The sequence below is a fragment of the Onychostruthus taczanowskii genome, unplaced genomic scaffold (genome assembly GCF_017590055.1).
Source record: "Onychostruthus taczanowskii isolate IOZ18803 unplaced genomic scaffold, ASM1759005v1 scaffold36, whole genome shotgun sequence".
Taxonomy (NCBI): domain Eukaryota; kingdom Metazoa; phylum Chordata; class Aves; order Passeriformes; family Passeridae; genus Onychostruthus; species Onychostruthus taczanowskii.
Window position 1 is genome coordinate 842,908 of NW_024501015.1, and position 21,440 is coordinate 864,347.

General features: G+C 38.0%; 1 protein-coding gene across 1 annotated transcript in view; it reads right to left on the reverse strand.

Annotated features, from left to right (window-relative positions):
• Positions 1-21,440, reverse strand: part of OSBPL3 (oxysterol binding protein like 3) — an 87,236-nt gene that overhangs the window by 22,964 nt on the left and 42,832 nt on the right. Inside the window, exons 4-15 of the mRNA XM_041411544.1 lie at positions 17,658-17,774; positions 17,395-17,448; positions 17,082-17,195; positions 16,171-16,341; positions 12,330-12,456; positions 11,377-11,480; positions 11,143-11,235; positions 10,356-10,512; positions 7,807-7,937; positions 5,141-5,248; positions 2,113-2,247; positions 1,332-1,425 (exon numbers count right to left, since the gene is read on the reverse strand). Of these exons, the coding sequence (XP_041267478.1) occupies positions 1,332-1,425; positions 2,113-2,247; positions 5,141-5,248; positions 7,807-7,937; positions 10,356-10,512; positions 11,143-11,235; positions 11,377-11,480; positions 12,330-12,456; positions 16,171-16,341; positions 17,082-17,195; positions 17,395-17,448; positions 17,658-17,774 (1,405 nt within the window). The remainder of the gene's footprint in view (positions 1-1,331; positions 1,426-2,112; positions 2,248-5,140; positions 5,249-7,806; positions 7,938-10,355; positions 10,513-11,142; positions 11,236-11,376; positions 11,481-12,329; positions 12,457-16,170; positions 16,342-17,081; positions 17,196-17,394; positions 17,449-17,657; positions 17,775-21,440) is intronic.

A 21,440-nucleotide genomic window follows, 5' to 3' on the forward strand; every position in this document is an offset into this window, starting at 1 on the left:
TTCTGATTAAAAACAGAATAAAAATTGGCTCATTTATGTATTCGGGACCAGTCCATTAATTGAGGTAAGCTGCTGAAAAAACAGAGTGGAGCAAGAACTTCAGTACTCAGATACCAAATTTTCTAAGCAGTGAAGTTTGCCTAGTCTCCATTACAGAAAGACCCAGGCAGTTCTGGTTTGTAAGAGCTGTGACAGACAGGATGAATGCCAAAGGAGGTTTAGACATCTGACCTCCAGTTGGAGTCAATGACTTTTGAGGCCAAACTGGACCATTATCATCATCTGATCTGACCTTCTGCATTACAGTGGCCAGAGGATTTTGTCATAATCCCACAATTTATGGTGCAGCTAAAGCCCTGTAGGAAAATGACATCCAGTTTTCTATTAATGGCAGTGGCAGGCTGCCCAAAGCACAGAAATAGCAGGTACCAGAAGCATGCAGAGGTGCTTCTTATACTGAAGAGCTTCAGTGACAGTCTTTGTTAAAAAAAGATGATCATGAGATAAATTCATTTGCATTCTTTCATATCTTAAAGGAAAAAAATTAAATTTCTTCATTTTGAACAGTTACAGAATACATATCAAGCTACCCAAGTTCATAGGAATCTGCTGGTTCTTGTAGATGATCAGGAAACAGCTGCTAGTGAGAAATCACTGTTCAGCATTTTTGAACATAAAAATGTATTGTTAGACTGGGAAGAACATTGTGGTTAGCTGAAGTGAGTTGAAGGCACAAAGCCAATTATGTTGCACTGACCAATTCTCCTTTTTTTGAGACTCCTCCCATTAGGAGGACAAACTAGCATAGGTACTAACAACATTATCATGAGTAATACATGCAAGAAAGAAATTCTTATGGTCATGCACCAAAGCTGCCAGTGAGTAATTATTCTCATGTTCCTTTAAACTCTGGGTTCGGCTAAACCAACAGGGCTTCTGAATGCAGTTGCTAAATTGCAGACTGAAAAAATAGTGTGACCAAAAAAACACACTTTTTTGAAAAAATGAATGCAGCTGGGCCTTACTACTTTGAAAAAGTCCTGTGGCCATGAGAAACTGAGAGAGAGGGGGAGCTGCATCAAAGAAGCCAAGAAAAGAGGTGTTTCCCTGCTGATACAGAACCACCATCCTGCTTAATCAACAGTGCCCACATAAACAGATTAGCTAGAATCTGCTGTTCCAAACCAATCTCAGTCTATACAAGAAATAACACAGGCTTCTTACATCTCAAAACCCAAAATATCAAATTATTTAGTAAGAGAAGGAAAAAAATCCAAAACAAGCAGAAACAAAATTCTCAAAACATGGCATAAAAAACTCACTGAACTTACCTAAGGTTTGCCTTTCATTCTCCATGTCATTGCTTAGGTTATCTTCTGAGACATTATCACTGATATCACTTACATATGAGTCATCATCTGATACCTGAGTGTGGGGTGGGGAAAAAAGCAAGATACATCACTCATTAAAATAAACCCAATGCATGTGGATATTATTACTTTCAGCTGCAATTATTGTTTTAGTACAATTGAACTGTTTAAGCTGTCTTTCAATACTATAGAAAGGTACTACAAAGTCCTAAGAAGACACATTTGAGTTTGGGAGAGATGGCTATAATTGAAATTTTTACTTGAGACATTCTTTCTCTCCATGGCTTCACAACTAAGAAGGCTCAGCTCATATCAAAAGCCAAGTTTTATGGAACCCAAGAGGGAAACAAAGACCTAACAAATTTCAGTACGCATGACATCAGCCTCAAGGTACCTACAGGTACCACAAGGACAAGTATGAATAAGTATTTTTGTGGTGCAATTCCCTGGGCACCTGTGTAATGCCTCAAGGCAGACTACAATGCCTGCAGTATCTGCATACAAGCTCTTTAATTGCCATCTCCCTCACTGTGTCTGTAAGACTTCCTCATAATACTTGCTACCCTTTATAGTGAAGAGACAATGACAACAAATAAATAAAAATGGCATATTAATTTCTAAATGTTTTGAAAATTTAAATTTTCTGGCAGTCTTCTGATGTACAGTTAGCGCTCAGAAAGACTGCCTGTCAATAAGCAGATAAGAAAATACATCTGAATGATGGCAATCTTCTTGCTCAGACCTCATTTTCTGAAGAACTAGCAGACAGCAGGACTTCCTGTGCATCAAAAAATTCTGTGAGAGAGTCAGCGATAGACAGTCTGCTTTCATTGGAGACCTGGTGAACCAGACCTCTGCCTTCTTCTCTTGAATTTTCCTGTTTAAAAGGAAAAAAAGTTTTGAGCAGGGAAGAAGCCCAAACAACATTCATGCATGCAATTCCACAGTCTCCTAACTTGAAGGGCTGTAAAACACTGGGAGAAGATTGCACATGCTCCTCTTCAGTTTACATGAAAGATAGCATGTGTTTCAAAGTGGGATTTAAAACCAAAGTAAAACAGACTAAAGAGAAGGAAAAAGGAAAAAAAGGCAATGCATATTAAGCAAAACACCTAAGGTATTGCATACAAAAATGCTTTGCTATTTGAATGATTTAGCCAGATATATCCAAGTGTATCACCAAAAAGCCCACAAGAGAACAAAACTCCCGTCTCCTTAAATTACACCCTAGATTCACATTCCTTCCTGATCTTAGCAAATTAATTCATCTTTTCCTGCTCAAGCCTTGCTTAATGCAAAGTCTGCTGTAGAGCAGCCTACAAAATTCAGAGGGGTAAAGTTGCTTTGTTTATAATAGTATGTTTTCCTAGCTCTTTTTCCTCACTAATTTTCTGTGCTGTGCTTTGGAAATTATTCCTTCATATCCACACCTGAGATATCTCCATGTTACCCAAAACCAACATATTATCAAAGCCACATAACCAGAATTGCCTTTGCTGCTGCACATTTGACTGCCAGAGAGATCCTGGTAGCCCCTGGCACGGAAGCAGTGCAGGTCATTGGTGTCAGCAGAGCTCCAATAGGTGGCCTGGCAAAGGTGGGGGACCAGTGAGACTTCTCTCTCATTCTGTGGTGGCAGTAAAGAAGTTGGAGAATCTCGGGTGCTACTGTTTTCCCTGATAACTCCAGCAAGGCAAAGGAAATGAGCTGTGCTGGCCCAAATGAGTGTATTAGCTGCTCTCAAGATTTTCTGCATAAGGTGCTTTACTATCTCATAACCATGACTTCCACATCATAATTTTGCAGGAATTGTAGTATTTTATTTTCAGAACAACATAATGAACAACCTGACAAGCCCAGAATCAAGCTGACACACCTTCTTTCAAAGCTTTTCTGTTGGTAGGTTTTGCAATTGTATGGAATGTTACTTGGTACACGCTGATAATGGTGACATGGAAACAAAACAAACTGCTATACAAAAGACTTGAAAAACCCCTCCTTTTACAGCAGGGATAAAAGAGAACCTCAGAATTGTCCCTCCTGGAGAAAGGCAGTTATACTAGCCTACAAGCAAACAAAAAACCAACCTTACACACATAAGCATTGCTACTGGGATTATTTCCAATACTATTTTGAATCTGAGAAGGAAAGCGAGCAGGAAAGACTCATAAAAGAGCAACAGGTTTTTATATCTAACACATAAGCTTCAGTTTTTCTTGTTCCATATTCCCACTTTGGCATGATGAACTACAATTAAATTACCCAGTAGACAAACAAAACTTTTCCCTTATGCAAAGGCTTGAGATCCTATTTCATACTGCTTCAATTTTCACAGGTGGATCACAGCACCCTGTGTTTCATTTAGTGACAAGTTTTGTGCAGTGGCCTTGTCTTCCTCAAAGCAGCACTACTATATCACAGTCCTTACACAGTCTTAAAATGAAGCTTCTCCAGTATAAGTGATTTCATCCTTAAGCTCCATCCAAAGCCATGCCAGAGGGAATTTGTGAATGCAACCTCCAAAGGACCTTCTGAAACCTATTTTTGTCACGTGTGTCTCTTTGTGTGTGTGTAGCACAAGATTCAGAAATAACCCATTGTCATTGCAAGGACCTCCACTAAAAAAGAAAATAACTCCTGAAACTAAGTAACAATGCATTAATGCTTTTCATGCTGGATAGCAGCTTAAGGGCTGCTCAAATTCTTGTGGGTTTTAAAGCAAAAGGCATTAGAATGATCAACTACCTACAGGAAAAAAAACCCAAAACTGAACAGCTAATTGCTTTTCATGCTGGATAGCAGTTTAAGGGCTGATCAAATTCTCGTGGGTTTTAAAGCAATTAGAATGATCAACTACCTACAGGAAAAAAAACCCAAAACTGAACAGCTAAATATGACCAAAACACAGCTCCACTACACCAGAACTGAACCAGAAGCGAACAGATGGAATCTGTTCTGGAATGACTAAACTGTCTTTAAAAATAAAAGGAAATAATTAGTTACATAAAAGCCCCAGCATTACATGCACTCAAGTTCTAATGAAAGATTTATACTACAAGCACAGCAGAGGTTTCTGTATGAGTTAAAATTTAGGAAAATCCATCAGAAATAACACAGTTCTGGCTTTCCTCACTAACACCATTGACACCTACATCTTATGACCTATAATTACACCATATCCACATGCATTCTGCAGCCAGCCAAAAAACTGTCTGAACATCAGTGGAATCTCAAACTGGCAGACTGGATGTAGAAGAGTCCCTGGCTTCACACAAAGAACACTAAATGGCTGAAAGGGCTCTTCTTTGCCCCATCAACTTTGATCCTTCCATGGAAATGTCTGGTAATTGCTCTAAACCTTACATGATCCACACTGGTAGCCAACATTCTGGGCTAACAGCACTTAGATGGGCGACAACAGATTACATAACTGAACAAAGGATTAAAAGGGCAAGAGAAACAGTGGCAGAGGGTGACAAGTGGCAGCTCTGTACATGCTGAATGAGAAGCAGGCGAGGGAGAACACCAGGAACCGGTAGCAAAAAGCAATGGAAGATGTGCTCAGGAAACCTGCTCACAAGGCGAGTCTTTGAAATCAAACAGCACACAACGCATCACCAGAAATGGCTCACAACCAGGAAAGCAGACTGGCTTTGCCAACACGCCACGGGGGAGACACGGAGAACAGGACAAGAGGCAGCTACACAGCGCTGTCTGCACATAGGGGCTGGAGGAACAGCACATCACTGAAAGAGGAAATCCATACCCACCTTCACCAAATCTGGGCTTGATTTTGCATTAGATGCTGAATCAATGATCTTAGATTCGGCATGTATTCTGCGTAACCGGTCTTTAAGATCTGTGTTTTGTGCTATTGCCTGGAATATTTAACAAAAATATCGGGGATATAAAGTTCTCTCAACTAACTCGAACGTGGCTTAATTGTATAAAAAGGGGCAAAGACTGTTTAAAGTGTAATATAAAACACCACCACATCCCTTTTTCTACTGGTTCAGCGAATCCTTATTATAAATGCTTCAAACCTTACTATTTATCTGTCAAATTAAAACTGTTTTTTTCTAGTGTGAGGAAACAGAAACATCAGTGGAGGAAAAAAAGTCAAAAATGGCAGGGATATTGTTCTTTTCAAGCTCCTTTCCCTCACCCCCATCTCCAACATAGCCTCTCTCAACATTAGTTCTTGCCACATCCAAAACCATTTGATTTTCCCACACAGTTTCCTTTGCCTTTCAATGACAGAGAAACAAGACATAAATTCACACAGGTAACAGGTACAACTCGTGTCCTGTCAGATTGTAATGGCAATGGTCAGAATAAAAAGCCTCTATTGCAAACTCATGTTTATTACATGTTATTTACTTATTCTGGGTGCATCCAATAGACAGATGTCAGTTAGAGTAGACTTTTAGGAAGAGAGCCTAACCCTGCAATGAAAATGTCTCTGAAATAAAAGACTGTATTATTAATTTTGGAACAGTATTGAAGACTTACATCCCATTTTAGTGATCTGAATCAATACCACGATGTGGAGAACCCTGCTGTTTACACATCCGCTTTATCCCACAAATGCTTCTGGTTTTAGCAGTAATTTGTGTTAAAAATTCTCTTGGGTGCAGGAAAGCCAGTAAGCTTAATGTGATGATGGAGGGGAGAACTTATTTCTGGCTTTACCTATATTGGTCTGAATTTGCCATAAAGATATATATATCCCTACTGTGTCAAATGCTCAGCACTGTGTTAAATGCTCACCAGGCAAGTGTAAAATAGATCTCCTGTAAGGACAACTTCCCATTTTCACTATTTGCTACAAAATCTTTTCTTCTTTCTGCTGTCTTCTTCCTCCCCCCAAACCAGAAATATTGTATCTTTTCCCATTCTGTATTTCCTTTTCTTAGAATGTGTGTAGGTCAAGGATACTATCTTAATGAGGGAGAAGCAGATATGCTAGTTTTGTGGTGGTTTATTCACTTTACTCATTTTTCTTCCACTGTCAGGCTGATGGGAGCATAACAGACTTATGTTTGATAGCTTTCAACTTGTGATATTTTTTTTCATTCCTCCTGTACAGAAAACAAACTGAAACAAACAACAAACACTAAGCCAAAGTCATTAACACAAGACTCTTTCTTGCAAGGAAGTCTAAAAAAGTATGTCAAGTTTATCATATCCATGCTTACAAATGCCTTCAAAGGAAGTTCATTCAATTCTCCTACAGGATCTCTGCTGTACAGGGTGAGAAATTTTCTGTTGGCATGACATTACACATCTGCAGATTAAAAAAAGGGCCCTCATAGGTGATTACCTTGCTGAAACAGCCAAGGTTCACAGATGACTTCTGGATGGGCTACAGGACTGATTAAGCATCAGATGAAACCTAACAGAATTATTTTTTAGACATGTACAGGATAAAGATGGACAACCACATTTCACTGCCCAGAAAACAAAATAATTCATGCTGAGTGTTCACTAAGTTCAGCAATCTTAAAACTGATTTTCTGATATAAAATGGTAGACAAATAACACTGAAAAAATAAAAGTCATCTATTCAAATCACATGTGATTTGTGAACACATGCAGCTTTTGTAAAGCAAAGGGACGTTTTCACACTGAAATAATTCTAAGACAATCTACATCACACTGATCAGTGCCAGAGAGTCTCCCCTGCCCCTGATATGGTGTTTGCAATAAACACTGAAATTTTAAGGCCAAGGTAATGATTGCCCTCATTGCCCTGGAATCAGATCAGTTTGGTTGACATTTTTAAACATGACCAAGCTGAAAAGTTCTGATCTCCACCAATTACATAAAGCACACCAATCAAACCCCCACCTTTTTAAAGAGCACAATCTTTGTCATTTAGAACTCTGCCCTAATAGCTCCATTGCTGCTTTTAGAGGACTGAGAGATAATTGAGGTTGAGAGACAATATAAACAAGTTGTACTTGAATTTGCTTTGCAGTGTCTTGGTGCAGCATGGTGAAGCTCTAGTGCATTAGAAGGGACAGCTGAGTGCATTCAGCCTCACCTTTGTTTTATGCCAAGTCATACAGGGAATATTTGAGTGCTGCTTAGATAAAGAAAAGGAAAAGGAAACCTGCAACCCATCAGAAGCGAGTAGTGGCATGTTCAGAAAGAAAGCAGACTCCTAGTCACAGAGCAGCCCTCTGATTCTTCATCTCAAATGATACAGATTAGACTACATACCTAAATCAATCCATCAAACTCCAATGATTTGACAATACCTTTTACATTTAGCAAAGTCTCTGAAAAACATGATCTATAATAACTTACTGTGATTAAATTCTGCAAATTTTAGCACACAGCTGACACTAAATAAACAGAAATTAACTACTCTAAAATTTAAAAGTAGTATCTGATGACAATGAAGCTTGGTGAGCTTTAGCATGTCACTTACAGATGTTAAGGCATTCTTCAAGCCCACTATTTGTGCAGATGGAGATGAAGATGCATCGTACTCCAGCATCTGCTTCAGCTTTTCTCTCTCTGTGGAAATGGTGCTGAAAGCTGACCTCAAGGTGAAGTAAACTAGAACCATTTCATAAAAAGTGACAGTTAAAAACAACTGCAGCCAATCGTATACACACCAACTACATAAAACTCCAATAAAGCATCATTTATGGTGACAGAAACAAGAATTTAGGTTGAGAGATCCAGGGTGGGTTACTAAAAACAAGTAATATTAATCAAGGTTATAGGGTAGATTTTTTTGTAGGAGACATGTTTATGGTGAAGGCTACTGTGTTGACTATATTAGCCACAGTCAAAATTACTCTGATTCTTTGTGACAGATGGCAACAAAGCTAACTAACCACATCTGCTCTTCACTTGCTTTTGTTTCCCAATTAGCTTGAATCTTCAGATGGTCATGACTCTATTCCATATTCCTCTATAAATTCCAGTGGGGGAGAAGAAGAGACAAAAGTGAAAAAAAAAAATCAAATAGGAAAAAAAAATTCATCAAAAAAAGGTAGCCATAACACATATTGTGCCACAGATATAAGGTTAGTAGTTTCCCCACAAGCAAGTCAACTGTGGTGTTGTGTTTTGTTATCTCTTTCTGTGATAGAGAAATTTCAGCTTGTTGGATGATTTAGTGACTCAAAGGGTCAAATCCTGAATGATGTGCATGCTGTGCTGCTACTTCTACTCCTTCCTGAGGCACTATCACCAGCCCAATACATTTAAACCAGACAACAGATCATGCAATTTTAACATCACTACAGAGGGTTTTAGAGGGGAAATGCACTTTTAGAATTTTTTTCACCAGCACGACTTTGCATCTTCCCTTTAACCACAAGGAATAAAAAATTATTTGAGCAGTACTTGTTTGAGCAGGTTTTCAATGTTCATCTGACTGGATTATTACAGGACTTCTGAGGACCTAATCAAGGCCTGTAATACAGCCATGAGACTTGCCAATGCAAAAATGAGTCCATTTACAGGGAAATGAAGATAGAAAATCTGAGCATGGACGCATGAAAAGGGCAAACAACAAGAAATTTCCAATACTTCTCTCTCCTAATCATCCACTCTGAGTTAACCTGAATCTTCACCGTTTCACTGAGTAGTTATGTAACCTAATTTAATCTTCTGAAAAATGCTGCTTAAGCTATATTCCAACACTGCGAACCATTACCAAAGCTAATTCTTATACCATCCAAAGAAATCTTTAACAGTATCACAGGGTGGAGAGGGAAATATATCCACTGTGATCTATTCTGTTAGGCTTTCTTTGATATGTAGATAACATGGCCAGAATCTTCCGTGACCTTCAATGACATTTAATATATTGTATACTAACTTTACTTTTCAAGAACTATTGCCTATTAAATGACTAGTGTTACATTTTATTCAATTTGTATCAAAAAGGTGACACAAGAGGTTTCTCCACTACTCTTTCTTGGAACTGGGGCGCTATGAAGTAACTTCAGAGAAAAATTCTTTATCCTCCTAGTAAAATGATTCTGCAGTCATTACAACAAAGTTAATTGTCCCTTCAAATGTGTGGATCAATCTAACCAAAATTTCTGCCATGGACAATTCCAGTAAGATGATCTTGAGTAGGTGATTTCTTTGCCCTGCTTAACAGCAGCTTTTCCCAAAGCATCCCACCCTCACTTCTCTTCTTCTGGAAAACATACATCAGTTTTGACTATAATTGGCTTTATGGAGTTTACTACTTACATACATCCCTTACATAACAGAATCAAGATACATCAGCACCAAAGGGGAACAGCAAGCAAAGAATGCTTGTTGATACCATCAACCATTATCATGTGCCAAAGGGGACAAAGCCAATACTCCCAAAAGCCTTTCAGCTAATAAATGCTTAAGTGCCTCCCTCACCAAGATCACTTAAACAATAAAAATGATTTTGGTGCGAGGGTGATGGAACAGAGCACTGCTAATGAAAAATGATTTTGAGGGAAGAAATATTTCTAGTCAAGCTCCCCCTCTGGCTGCTTTGCATGATTTACTCTTCTGTATTCACTAAAAATAGGTTACTACCATAGCAACCCTTGCATCACCAACAAATGTTGACTCTGAACTACAGTGAAGCACACAGAATATAGAAACATAAATGTGCCCATATGCACAAATATGAGTGCAAACACAAGAGAGTAAAGTCTGCTGTATTTCTTAAAGTCTGCTGTATTTCTAGCAACTGGTTTTAGGTATTTTACCTTTTGGCAACAAATAAAACAACCTAGCATATGTTTTTAGCACATAAAACAAGGGGTAGTTCTCTATTAAATAAAAACTGTAAAAAGTGGTGATTAAGCCACCTTTTCCAAACTACTCAAGATCTCAACACTTGCAATTTCTCAAGGAAATTAAAGGAATGGTGTTTTCTAAACAACAAACAGGAAGCATTCTCAGAAGTCATAAAATTACCTAAACTGGGATGATATAACACTATTTATAAAAGACAATTTCATGTACCTTTATGTGCAACGTGAAATAAGTCCTCTTGCATTTTAGTAAATTCTGATGATGTTTCAGAGCCATCAGAGTAATTTTTCTCCTCTACAAAATCTATTGTAGATAAGTTTGGATTGGAAGCATGCAGTCTCATAGGGGCAGAAAACACTGAAGGCACCTGTAAGTAGGATAGTAATTTGTGATGTTTTTATAAAAAAAAATTTGTTGTACTGTACCCACCTGAATGCCATGTTGGAGAACCAAAAATGAAAAAGTTATTGTCAATTACCAATAAGCTTTGAAATGATGACACCTGGCAAATGAAACCAGAGATACAACTTTGCCCAAGGTGCCATAATGGGAGATTGCCAAACTCAAAAAAACAAGCCCACTGAGAGCTGTTACATATGCTAGGTTATTTCCCCCCACTTATAAGTATCTAATCACATGGCTTCTGGATGCAAATGTGCAAAAAACTGTCTAGGGAATTTGCAAAAATCTGTACTCATTAAAAAAAAAAAAAAAACCACCAAAAAAAAACCCAAAACAAAAGAACCCAACAAATTAGAGAAGACTGACAATGGGTAAAAAACATGGCCAGTGTCCTGAAGCCTGAAGGTAACAGGACAGATTCTATTTCAAATATCAATAACATAACATTTGTGTTTTGTCTGATATATTACCACTTAAAATGAGCTAACACAGGACTCTCCTTAAAAAGGATTCGTATTTCCTGAACTGGTCATGCCAAGAAGTGATCAGTAACTAAGGTTTGGAGGAAGGTGGGCTCTGAAAGGACTGACATTACCTGTAACATTCCTTTAGCCTCTTTCCCAACAACTCTGGATCGCCACCTCCTGTGTGTTCTCTTTTCTTTCTTTGGGCTTTCAAAAGGTCCAACCTTTTAACAACATGCAGAACAAAACCAATAGAGACTCCCTTAAATCCAATGCTAAGAAACACCTCAGTTCTTTAGGATTTGGGGTTATTTTTTGGAATTGTAAGGGAAAATAGTTTTTGGTTTTGTTTTTAAACAACAAACCTGCATAGCATTTATAGCAGGCGCTGAATATGTCCTGTGAAGAACATCCATGCTCTGTAACAGCTGGTTCATTTCCAGTAAGTATGTGTGACAGTTGGAGAGGTCTGTTTGGAACAAGAGAATATTTTCAGTTGCCCTAAAGTAACAGACACACTTGAAGTTTTCTTTCTTTGTAGGTTAGTCCTGTTTTGATTGCAGCTAGCTTAAGTTATTCATTGACTAAAAGCATTAGACTGCTGGATAAAATGATTGTATCCTATAGTCAAGTTTAAATTCAAAATATTGAAATGCATCTATGTGGTGTGTATAATGATCATGATATCTTTTCCTAGCTGGATGCAGAAGAATGAGAGTAATGTGATAATTTCTGCAGTTTGAGATTTGTCAGAGCTCCTCATGGTGAGGCTAACAATGCCACAGGCATCAACACTGAATTGTACATTCAGACCTAGAGGTGAGGCTCCTCTGCATTAGAGATGAAGCTCACTGGTAAGTAGAAATTTAAAAAATAAATATCACATCGACATTGACCACATGAGAAAGATCTTCCTGCTCTTAGGAAAGCATGAAAGCAGAAGGTGACTTTGAAGTACAAAGACTTAGTACTTTTTAAGTTACTAGGTTTTGAACATCCTATGTTTTTTGAACATCGTTTTCCAGCCTAAGGATGTTCAAACCTTACTACTGAACATGATGTTCCCATATAAAAGAAAATGTACTGAAATGCATTGGCTTCTTGAAGAGCTGCCCACAATTGATACCCCCACATCCAAAATTACCAGTTCTTTTGGAAAAAAAGTGAGTAACCACTTAATCGACAACCACATCTTTCCTTCCTCCAGTTTCAGAGAAAATTCTAACAGTAATGACTACTTAGTGTATAATACTCTCATTGTTAAGGAAAAACTAGGGGAAATATTAGGCTACTTTCAATTTTCTTCAAATGTAATTACCTCTTGAGCATTTTTCCATGTCTTCAGAAGACTGTAGCCAAGATGAAATCCTAGACTCATTACTCGAAAAAGAAAACGACAAATTACCTCCAGTTGACGTTGAATTCTGTTTGGTCAAGCTGCCTGCCTGTTTCAAAGAAGAACAAGTGAAGCATTAACACACAATATTTTAGTGTTTTATGCATAAATTCTGGCAACCAGCAGTTGAGGACCATGATCATGGACAAGGACTGAAGGCATCAATTACATGGAGGGGGAAAAGTGTATGATCTAGACTAGGTATATAGTAATTGAGCACGATGGCATGATGACTAATGTAACTGCTGTCCACAAGCAGTAGAAAAACTCAAGGAACCATGAAAATTTGCTGAAAACTGTATTTTGAGGAAGGGAAAAGTTCTGCAAAATTAAATCAACTTAACACAGTCTTAAGCTGCGCCAAAGGAAATATAGGTTGGATATTAGGAATAAGTTTTTTATGAAAGAGTGATAAAGTACTTGAATGGTCTGCCCAGGGAGGTGGGGGACTCACCATCCCTGGATGTGTTTTGAAAAAAGACTGGATGTGGCACTTAGGGCCATGGTTTAGTTAAGGTGTTGGGGCATGGGTTGGACTTGATCTTAAAGATCTCTTCCAACCTAGTAATTGTGTAAAATAATTAAAGTACCATATCTGAAGAGGACCAAATTCAGACATTCTTTTCCTCCTTCATGCTTCCCAAAGAAGCCCCAAAAGTAACCAAGATGTAACACACGAATTTGTTAACGCTATTTTTCAGTGTAAAAGCAAGACATCATTTAAAATTTTGGCACTAGATGTCATTTAAAATTTTACACAAGGTTGAATGATTTCAACATGAATTTGGCTCAGCAGTCCTTAATACAGGGATGGCCATACAGCTTATCTGGGTAAAGACTACCCTTTGACAACACCTCAGTAAACATTTTCACACTTAGTTGAATTTAAGCTGTGCCCATCATCAGATGCTCCAAGAGGTCACGGAAATTCTGCTTAAGAGCTAACTGAGGAGTATAATTAAATAGCTTCCAATGGGAAGACATTTTTACTCAGTATTATTACCAATTGATTCTGCCCTATAATGCTGTTTTCTTCTCTGATGTAACTACAAATAATAGCCACTCAAATACCTAATTATTTGTAATTATCTTACTAAACCTTTCATTTTCAATAAAACCCAGGTCAGTAAGATGCACAAATCACATGGTTTGTCAACATCTTGTTAATAATCAGTTTTAAACTGTTTCATCCTAGTGCCTTTACACAGCCATTTTACTTATGGTTATGAGAAAAGCTGACTAAATTGTTTGGCTCTTCTCTGAAGCATACAATTTACAAACTTGTTTACAACCTCCTGCTCACCTTATATCAGAACTCCAGCAGTACTAATTTTAAATCTATTAACAAGAAACTTCATCTACATCTCAGTCAGCTGCAGCTTTCTTAGCTGGCCTTTTTAAGTTTACAGCATAACCACCAACCTGAGTTTCAGAATAAAATAAAATGAACCACCCATGTGATATCATTTGGTATTTGGTCAATATGCAGTAGCAATAAGCATCAGTGAGCACACTTGTTTTTAAATTAATCAATGCAGCTTAGCTGGTTTACTCTTACATAAAGCTGTCCGAGCTTTAGTCATATATTTAGACATATATATACACACGCATATATCCAAATAATAATCTCATCACCTTTAAAAGCACAACTAAACTGAATTTAATGATGGGCAATTATATTGGCATTTTGTGAACCAATTCCACATTTATCTCTTCATTGACTGGCCTCACCTAACCAGCTTTTCCAGAACTCATATAGATAAGTGAGATGAGCATGAGGAAAGAAATAGGGATTGCCAAGAAGCAGACAAGAGAGAGCTTGTGTAGCTCCAGTTTTCATAGTTTTGCTTTGGATCAGCACAGTTAAGCTTTAGAATCCAGGAATTCCACAAAAACATGTAGATACCTACACCTGTCTCTCAACAACAATTAAAAAAAAATCTATGTGAAAACCAATCAGGTGTTGCTAAAAGTAAATAAAAAATGCAACTCAAATTTCACTTCATATATATTTCTCAAAATAACCTAAGTGCTGGAGTGGTATCAACTAACACCAAGCTAAGGCTGGTGTAAATTGGCAGACTTCCATTTAGCTTGAGCACAGCTAAGGTGATTAACTGCAGCTTAAGAACTATCCCCTTCTATTTTTCACATGAAAATAAGTAGGGCTTCTTTGCAGTGCAAATCTGGATTAATAGTCTGAATTAAAGTCTTTCATGCCAAAGAAGAAATGGTTAGTTTCCTGACAGTAAGCAATAGATTTTAGATCTTATGCTGCTCACACAGGTTTCTTTGGTTTGTGTTTTTGGGTTTTTTTCTGAGAGCATAAACATACCATGGACTTTGCAATGTTCCACTTCTACCCTTGATATTCTCCCCCACTTCTATCCCTGCTGTCTTTCAGGAGAAAATAACTAAATGTGCACGGGAGATTTGCCATCCCCCTGCAGACAGTGCCTGAGGAGAGCAGGCTGTCAGAGCTGCGGAGCTGCTGCTGGCACACGAGATGCGCACAGACGATTCTGCAGAACGGCCTCGTGACCGCAGGGTGAGATATTGTTCCTTCAGCTGCCCGCTCACACTGACCCCCTCCCGCTCCACCACCAGCAAAAGGCTGCTCAGACACACGGCTGTGTTTGCTGAAACTTATTCTCAGTTACAGGATAAAGCGAGGAACTGCGGGTAGTGGGGAACAAGCCTGCGCAGATCATAAGGTAATTACACCAGGGAAAAGCAAGCCTTGGGTGGAAGGAGAACAAGAAGGGCATTGCTGCTTAGGGGTCATTCTGGAGCTGACAGAAACAGTTACTACATCTCCGCTGAAGTAACACAGAACAGGTTTTTTTTATTCTCAAAAGCAACCAGTGATTCTACACTGGAGCAGAAGAGCTGCTTTGGGTGAAGGTCAGCCAGTCCATGCACAGACAGCTGAAGGCACAGAGGCTTTGTTCAGGCACAGAACACACACCATCTTCCAGGAAACTGCAAGGAAGACATTTATGAGGTTGGACTGAGCGCTTGTCAGGCCATTTGTGAAAACTAATTCACAGACTTTACCAAAAGAGAAGTACACTGCTGACTGGACCCATCCAGACTACATATCCACCCACAGCATAGCCCTTGGATTGAACTGAGTAATGCTTCTGCCTCAGTTAAAATATAAATAGTGGTCTTCTTGTACAATTCCATGTATATATAATATATATATATTATATATTTATACATATAATATAAATATATAAATAATACAATATATGTATAATACATATTCCTTGTATGTATAATTTCTTGTATAATATTGGCTTCTTGTATAATTCCTACATACTCCTTAGTGAAGTAGTCAGCTTCGTTCAAATAAAAGGGGAAAGGGTTTATAAGCAAAAGGATATGCAGCAAAATGCTAATGGGGAAAAAATACCTAGCTGAGTACTCTTCTGTGACTAGTATTCACCAGCACATATCAGACAAATACTGATATATGTCCCAAAAATTATGAGGATTCTAACTCAATATACAGTTTTGAAATTCACAGTGAAAGTACAATTTACTGGATTAAAATAGTGAAAAACTACTAAAAATTTAACAACATCATAAAGGAAAGTGCTCAGGTGTAAATCAATAAATAATAAGTTATGTTCTAATATGTCAAGTGGAAAATTTAAGTGCCACCACAAACTTCCCTTATGCTCTTTATTTAATGAACACAAATTAGACTAATTTAATCCCTTATGGAAGCTCATTATTTATAAATAAAAACTATTACCTTTCTACCTGGTGTAGGGTCACAGAAACCTGGGACAGAGTCCGTGGTAGTAGACACAGGGAAGAAAATGTTATTGGCGTCGTGAGGAAACATGGAGATTTCATTCTGGCGGTACATTCTGTGATGGCGAAGTTTCGCTACCCATTCATCAAACAGCTCCTGAGACTTCACCTACACAAAATTTCAAGGGTGGATGACGTTCACATTCAAAATAACTAACAAAGAAATTATGGAATTTTGTGCTCATTAGACAGCTGGCCTGGCTGACCTTTGCCTTGCTTACTGGCAAAGTATCAGGAAAGTTTTTCCAATGATGCTCCTACCTTGCACACTGTGTGAGCTTAGGCATGACAGAAAATCAATTGCAAGATAAAGTCAGGGAAAAAAGAAGCTACAGTTAGCTATTATGCTTCCAATGAAGAACACAATACTAGAGCAACTTACAGGTTAAAAAAAATCCTTAAAATTTGAATAAAGCCCCTCACATGCATCATTTCTTAATTGCCATAGTTAAAGCTAGGTCAGTGTTTAATTACAAACAGAAATTTGATTTTGTTGATGTATTTCAAAACAATTTATTCTGCAATTATAAATTCTCATACTTGAGCAGAGAAAACACATCTTATAGAAAAGACAAGGATGAAGATACCGAAAATAAAAGCACTTGTGCAAGAAATGAAAAAAGCACTGCTAAACATGAGACTTCTGTTCAGAACAGGGTTACTGATTCTGGGCCCTAAAACAATACATTAAGACCTCTGCAGTTATTAAGTGCCAACTAATCTGATGAGACTAAAAAGTTATTAGTGCAACTGACAAATCTCTTGCTATAAAAAAAAAAAAAGTGCTCCAAACTGCACAGCTAACTGCAGCAGTTCAGGAGCAAGGTTATAACAATCTTGAAGACCTACCTTCAGGTGGTATATCTGCTCCTCTGTATCCAAATCTATACATTTTGTTGATTTCTTTACAGACATGACAGAAAGGCCAACATCAATACAGCCATGAAGTTTTCCTCTCTCTATCTGCAAAAAAGTAAAAATATGATCGCTCCAGATGAAAGCAAAAGGATAAATATTACCTTCTGTAATCAGCATTTCTTCCACTTTCAACCTACTGCTTAGAACTACTGAAAACTATTTCTCATTGCCATCAGTAGGGAATTTTTGTTATTTTGGATACTTGTTACTTTATAATGGCCTTAAAGGGTTTCAGATCACTTACATCAGCTCGGCATTTAGAATACTTCAAAATCCCTCTGTCCAAAAAGAAGTATCTCTGTAACAGAAATGTAGAGAATTAAAACCAAACAAAACACACACAGAAAAAAGCCCCAAACAGAAAAATAGCACAAACATATCATTTGTGCTATTTCACCCCTTCCATTTCCCTGGAGAACACTTTCTCTGCTTTTATGCAATCTTCTTGTTACAAAACCACACCAAGTAAGTCCTACTCAAGCTTTCAGATTCACATTCCTTTCCTACCTTGTGCCAGCCTTTCAGAGGCCATTTCCTCTTTTTCAGCAAGCAGCCCTCCTGCTTCTGTGGCTCCTGGGTACAATTCATTGCTCCTCGGAGTCCTTCTACAATTTCCCAGCTGTCCTGCTTAAACAGAAAATCCAAATGTAGATCTTATTTCTTCCAAATAACTGAATTGTTAAGAGAGATTCAAGAAGAAGAAGGCTATAAGAAAAAAAGACAAAACCCAGTTGATGTTGAAATATAACCAAGGATCCATCTTTACACTTTGTTGTGTACCATCAGAGAGGTAAGGTCCTTTTTAATTTTGATAGAAACAATACCACTAAACAAAATACAATTTTTATGACATCATCCTTCATTGAATTTCATGTATCTTTTCCTGAACATACATACACACAGTGCATAACCACAGCATAGCCACAATTTAGCAAAAAGCCTTCTGTCATCAGAGACAGAAAATGTCCTATGTTAAAAGGATAGGTTTTGTAGGTTATGAAGCAAAAAATAAAACACTAAAATTGAAGATATTTTTTCTATAAAACTCTTTTGTTACTCGGTAACTCAAGGTTTTGTGTTTGGTGTAAATTGCAGTCTCCCTGAAGTAAAAAATAATAAAATAAATCAAACTAAACTGAAAACAATATAAAAATCCAGGGAAGTAGTACGAGGAATGTAACATAAATGGAAACTACAAGAAAAACAGAAGTCACCCTTCACCAGATTATACCAATTAAAAGCGAATCTCTCTTTTTTGCTACCATGAACTCTAAAATGAAAGACTTTGCAGCAACAAACCAGAGAAGAGTAAATCTCATAGTATTTTTAAAGCTTTTATTTATGGAACAACTACAAATGACAATGTAACATGAGTTTCAAGGTTTCTGATGAGAGATCTCATGAATTATTTATTGCCAGGATTTGGCAGATGCAGCATTATAAATAGCTGACAGGAAATGGTATGTGCTAGCACCATCCCCTTATATTTGAAAAAGATAAAGAATACTTTAATACATAGAGTATGATAACAGAAAAGGACTAGTATGAAGCACATTAGGGAGAAGAGAACTATTCTAGATAGGTAAGTACTCATGGTGCTCCTGTAACAAAGGGAAGTATTCCCTTGTATTCCAAAAAAGAACTTGGCTGCCTCAAAAAAACAAACTTAAAAGAAAAATGAATCAAAAAAAAAATAAAACCAGCAAGTGTGCTAGCTGTCCTCATTTATCCATCTTTAGAATCCTTAAAATTCCCCTCTATAAGCCCAGAAAAAAATTACATCAGGTAATGTGCTCATTACTTGTGTAATAAGGCATTACAAGCGAGCCATCTTTGGAAAGGCATCTAACAATTCCACCACACTGTTGGTGGCACTCCGTTATCTCTGTTATTCTCCCTGTGCCTCATTTAACAGAACAAACTGGTAAGCTGCTCTGCTTTCCTGCTTTGAGTTTAGTCTGCCACACTCACCACACAATGAGCCACAAGCAGTGGAAATGTGGGGCTGAACAGCTCCTGACAACCAGCACCCTACAGACCATGCAATGATGTTGTACTGCCTCAGCACAAGTCCTAACCGAAGTTTTTATGAGGGAATACATTTTGTCATATAATTATAATTAAGAACTAACAGCAGCAGCTATGATATTAAGAAAAATGTTGTGTTTATGGCTTTGTTTCTTTCTTCTTGAAAGTATCCAGAAGAACTTCAAAGCTGCTTTGCCCAAATACCAAACAAGCTATTTCCCTTGTCTTCCCAAAATATATTAAACTTCAGTACCAAGCACGTAACTTTTCCACTGAGAATTAATCTGGTAGTAGTGAACAGTAGATCCTTTTCAATATTTCAGTGTTGTACCTAATATAGGAACTCTCTCCAGCTTTGGGATCAAGATTCCACAGTTTGGTTAAGCATAAACACAGTGTATCTTTGATTGCAGGAGACAGCAGAAATTTGATCTCAATCAAGGAACTTTTACAGTATCATAGATCATCTTGGTTTGGAAGGGACCTTACAAGACCATCTAGTTTCAACCCCCCTGCCATAGGCAGGGACACCTTCCACTAGACCAGGTTGCTCAGAGCCCCATTGAACCTGGCACTGAACACTTCCAGGGCTGGGACATCCACAAGTTCTCTGAGCAGCCTGCTGTAGTGGTCTCACAGCTTTCACAGTAAAAAATCTCCTAACAGCTAATCTAAATCTCCCTTCTTTCAGTTTAAGACCATTCACCCCTGTCCTATTACTATGTAAAAAATCCTTCTCTGTCTTTTTTATATGCTCCTTTAAGTACTCAAAAAGGCTGCAATGAGTCACCACGGAGCCTCATCCTTCCGTAAGGATAAGCTTAGAAAGAAAGGGACTCCTGAAATGAGACAGATCCATGATACTGTATGTGTGAGGTGAAAAGAAGCAGCTGAGAAATAGCTCAGCCAATTACACTCATCTGGAATAAATACAGTGTTAATAGTTTTGATCAGAACACAGTTTTCTTTATTTCTTTTTAGTACAGAATACACCGTTCCCTGCATTACAACTCAGATTTTACCTGGACCTCTCCTGCAGTCCAGACACAAGGTGTCTCTCACATTCCTGCAGGAAAGTCACATTTATCACAGTTCTTCAGGTGAGCAATGTGGCCTAAGAATGTGCCTGCTCAAATCAAAAGTGTGAAAATGGGAAGAAAATCTGAAGTGGAAGCACTGCTTCCCCTCAAGCAGGCTGGACAGCCTGCCAAATCTCAGGCAGAAGGCAAGTCTGCTACTCATCTCTCACCCTGGGAACCTCACACTTCAATTGTCAACTGTACATAAAGGTGGCTGAGTTGACTTAGAAATGGATCCTGTTAAAAGCTCACAGAATTAACAGTTTGGGGACCTGCTGGATACATGCAAGGTGCCATGATTCATTAACAGAATCTGGTCCTCTTCCATATACGTCCTTCCAGATGAACCCAACCTTTCCCACCTGAACAAACTCACATTTTTCAAAAACTCTGCTGCTGTGACTGGCTTTGAATCCATTTGCTCAACCCAGACCCTAGAGATCTTGACCAGGCTTTTTCTTTTGCAAGAGATTTGACACCTCACTGAATGAGGAAAGAGCATCAGTTGGCTATTCCTGGGAGCAGCTGCAGAAGTGAAAGAAAACTGCTTAGTCTCTAAAATGAAGGCAAATGAATCAGGCTGGTCGATTATCATCACTACTCATCCCTCTGAAATAGCAGAGGAGCAAACTGGAGACAAAAGATTTCCTGAAAGCATTCAGATTATACTCCCTTTTGCTTATTCTTACCCCACAATAGGGAACTGAAAGAGAGAGCCCAAAACATGGCACTAACTTGAAAAAAAACAACGGCACCCTCCCTAAAAAAGACCCCAAAACTCCCAGATGAATGGCATTAACAATTCTAGCATAAATTCTCCTGTCTAGATTGGTTGCGTTTTAAGATTATGACACTACAAAAGATTTTTACATCATTATGGGTCAAAATCTACCCAAAAGATCAACACTGCATTTACTGCTCAGGAAGAAATTTCACTTGAGGCTAAGGGAGGAACAAAATCTTTACTTTTCTTAGGTCTAGAGGCACTCAGCAGCACTGAAAAATTCCCCTGTACACACTCCTTGATGCACACTTGGTCTATGACTGAGGAAAAAATAGAGTTTGGTCTTAAGAGATGAATACATTTACCTAATAATGGACTTATTTTCTTCTTTTGATATAATAAAAGCCTTCTCATTTTCTGCAATATTCTGCACCATACAGCTCCTTAAGGCAAATTATT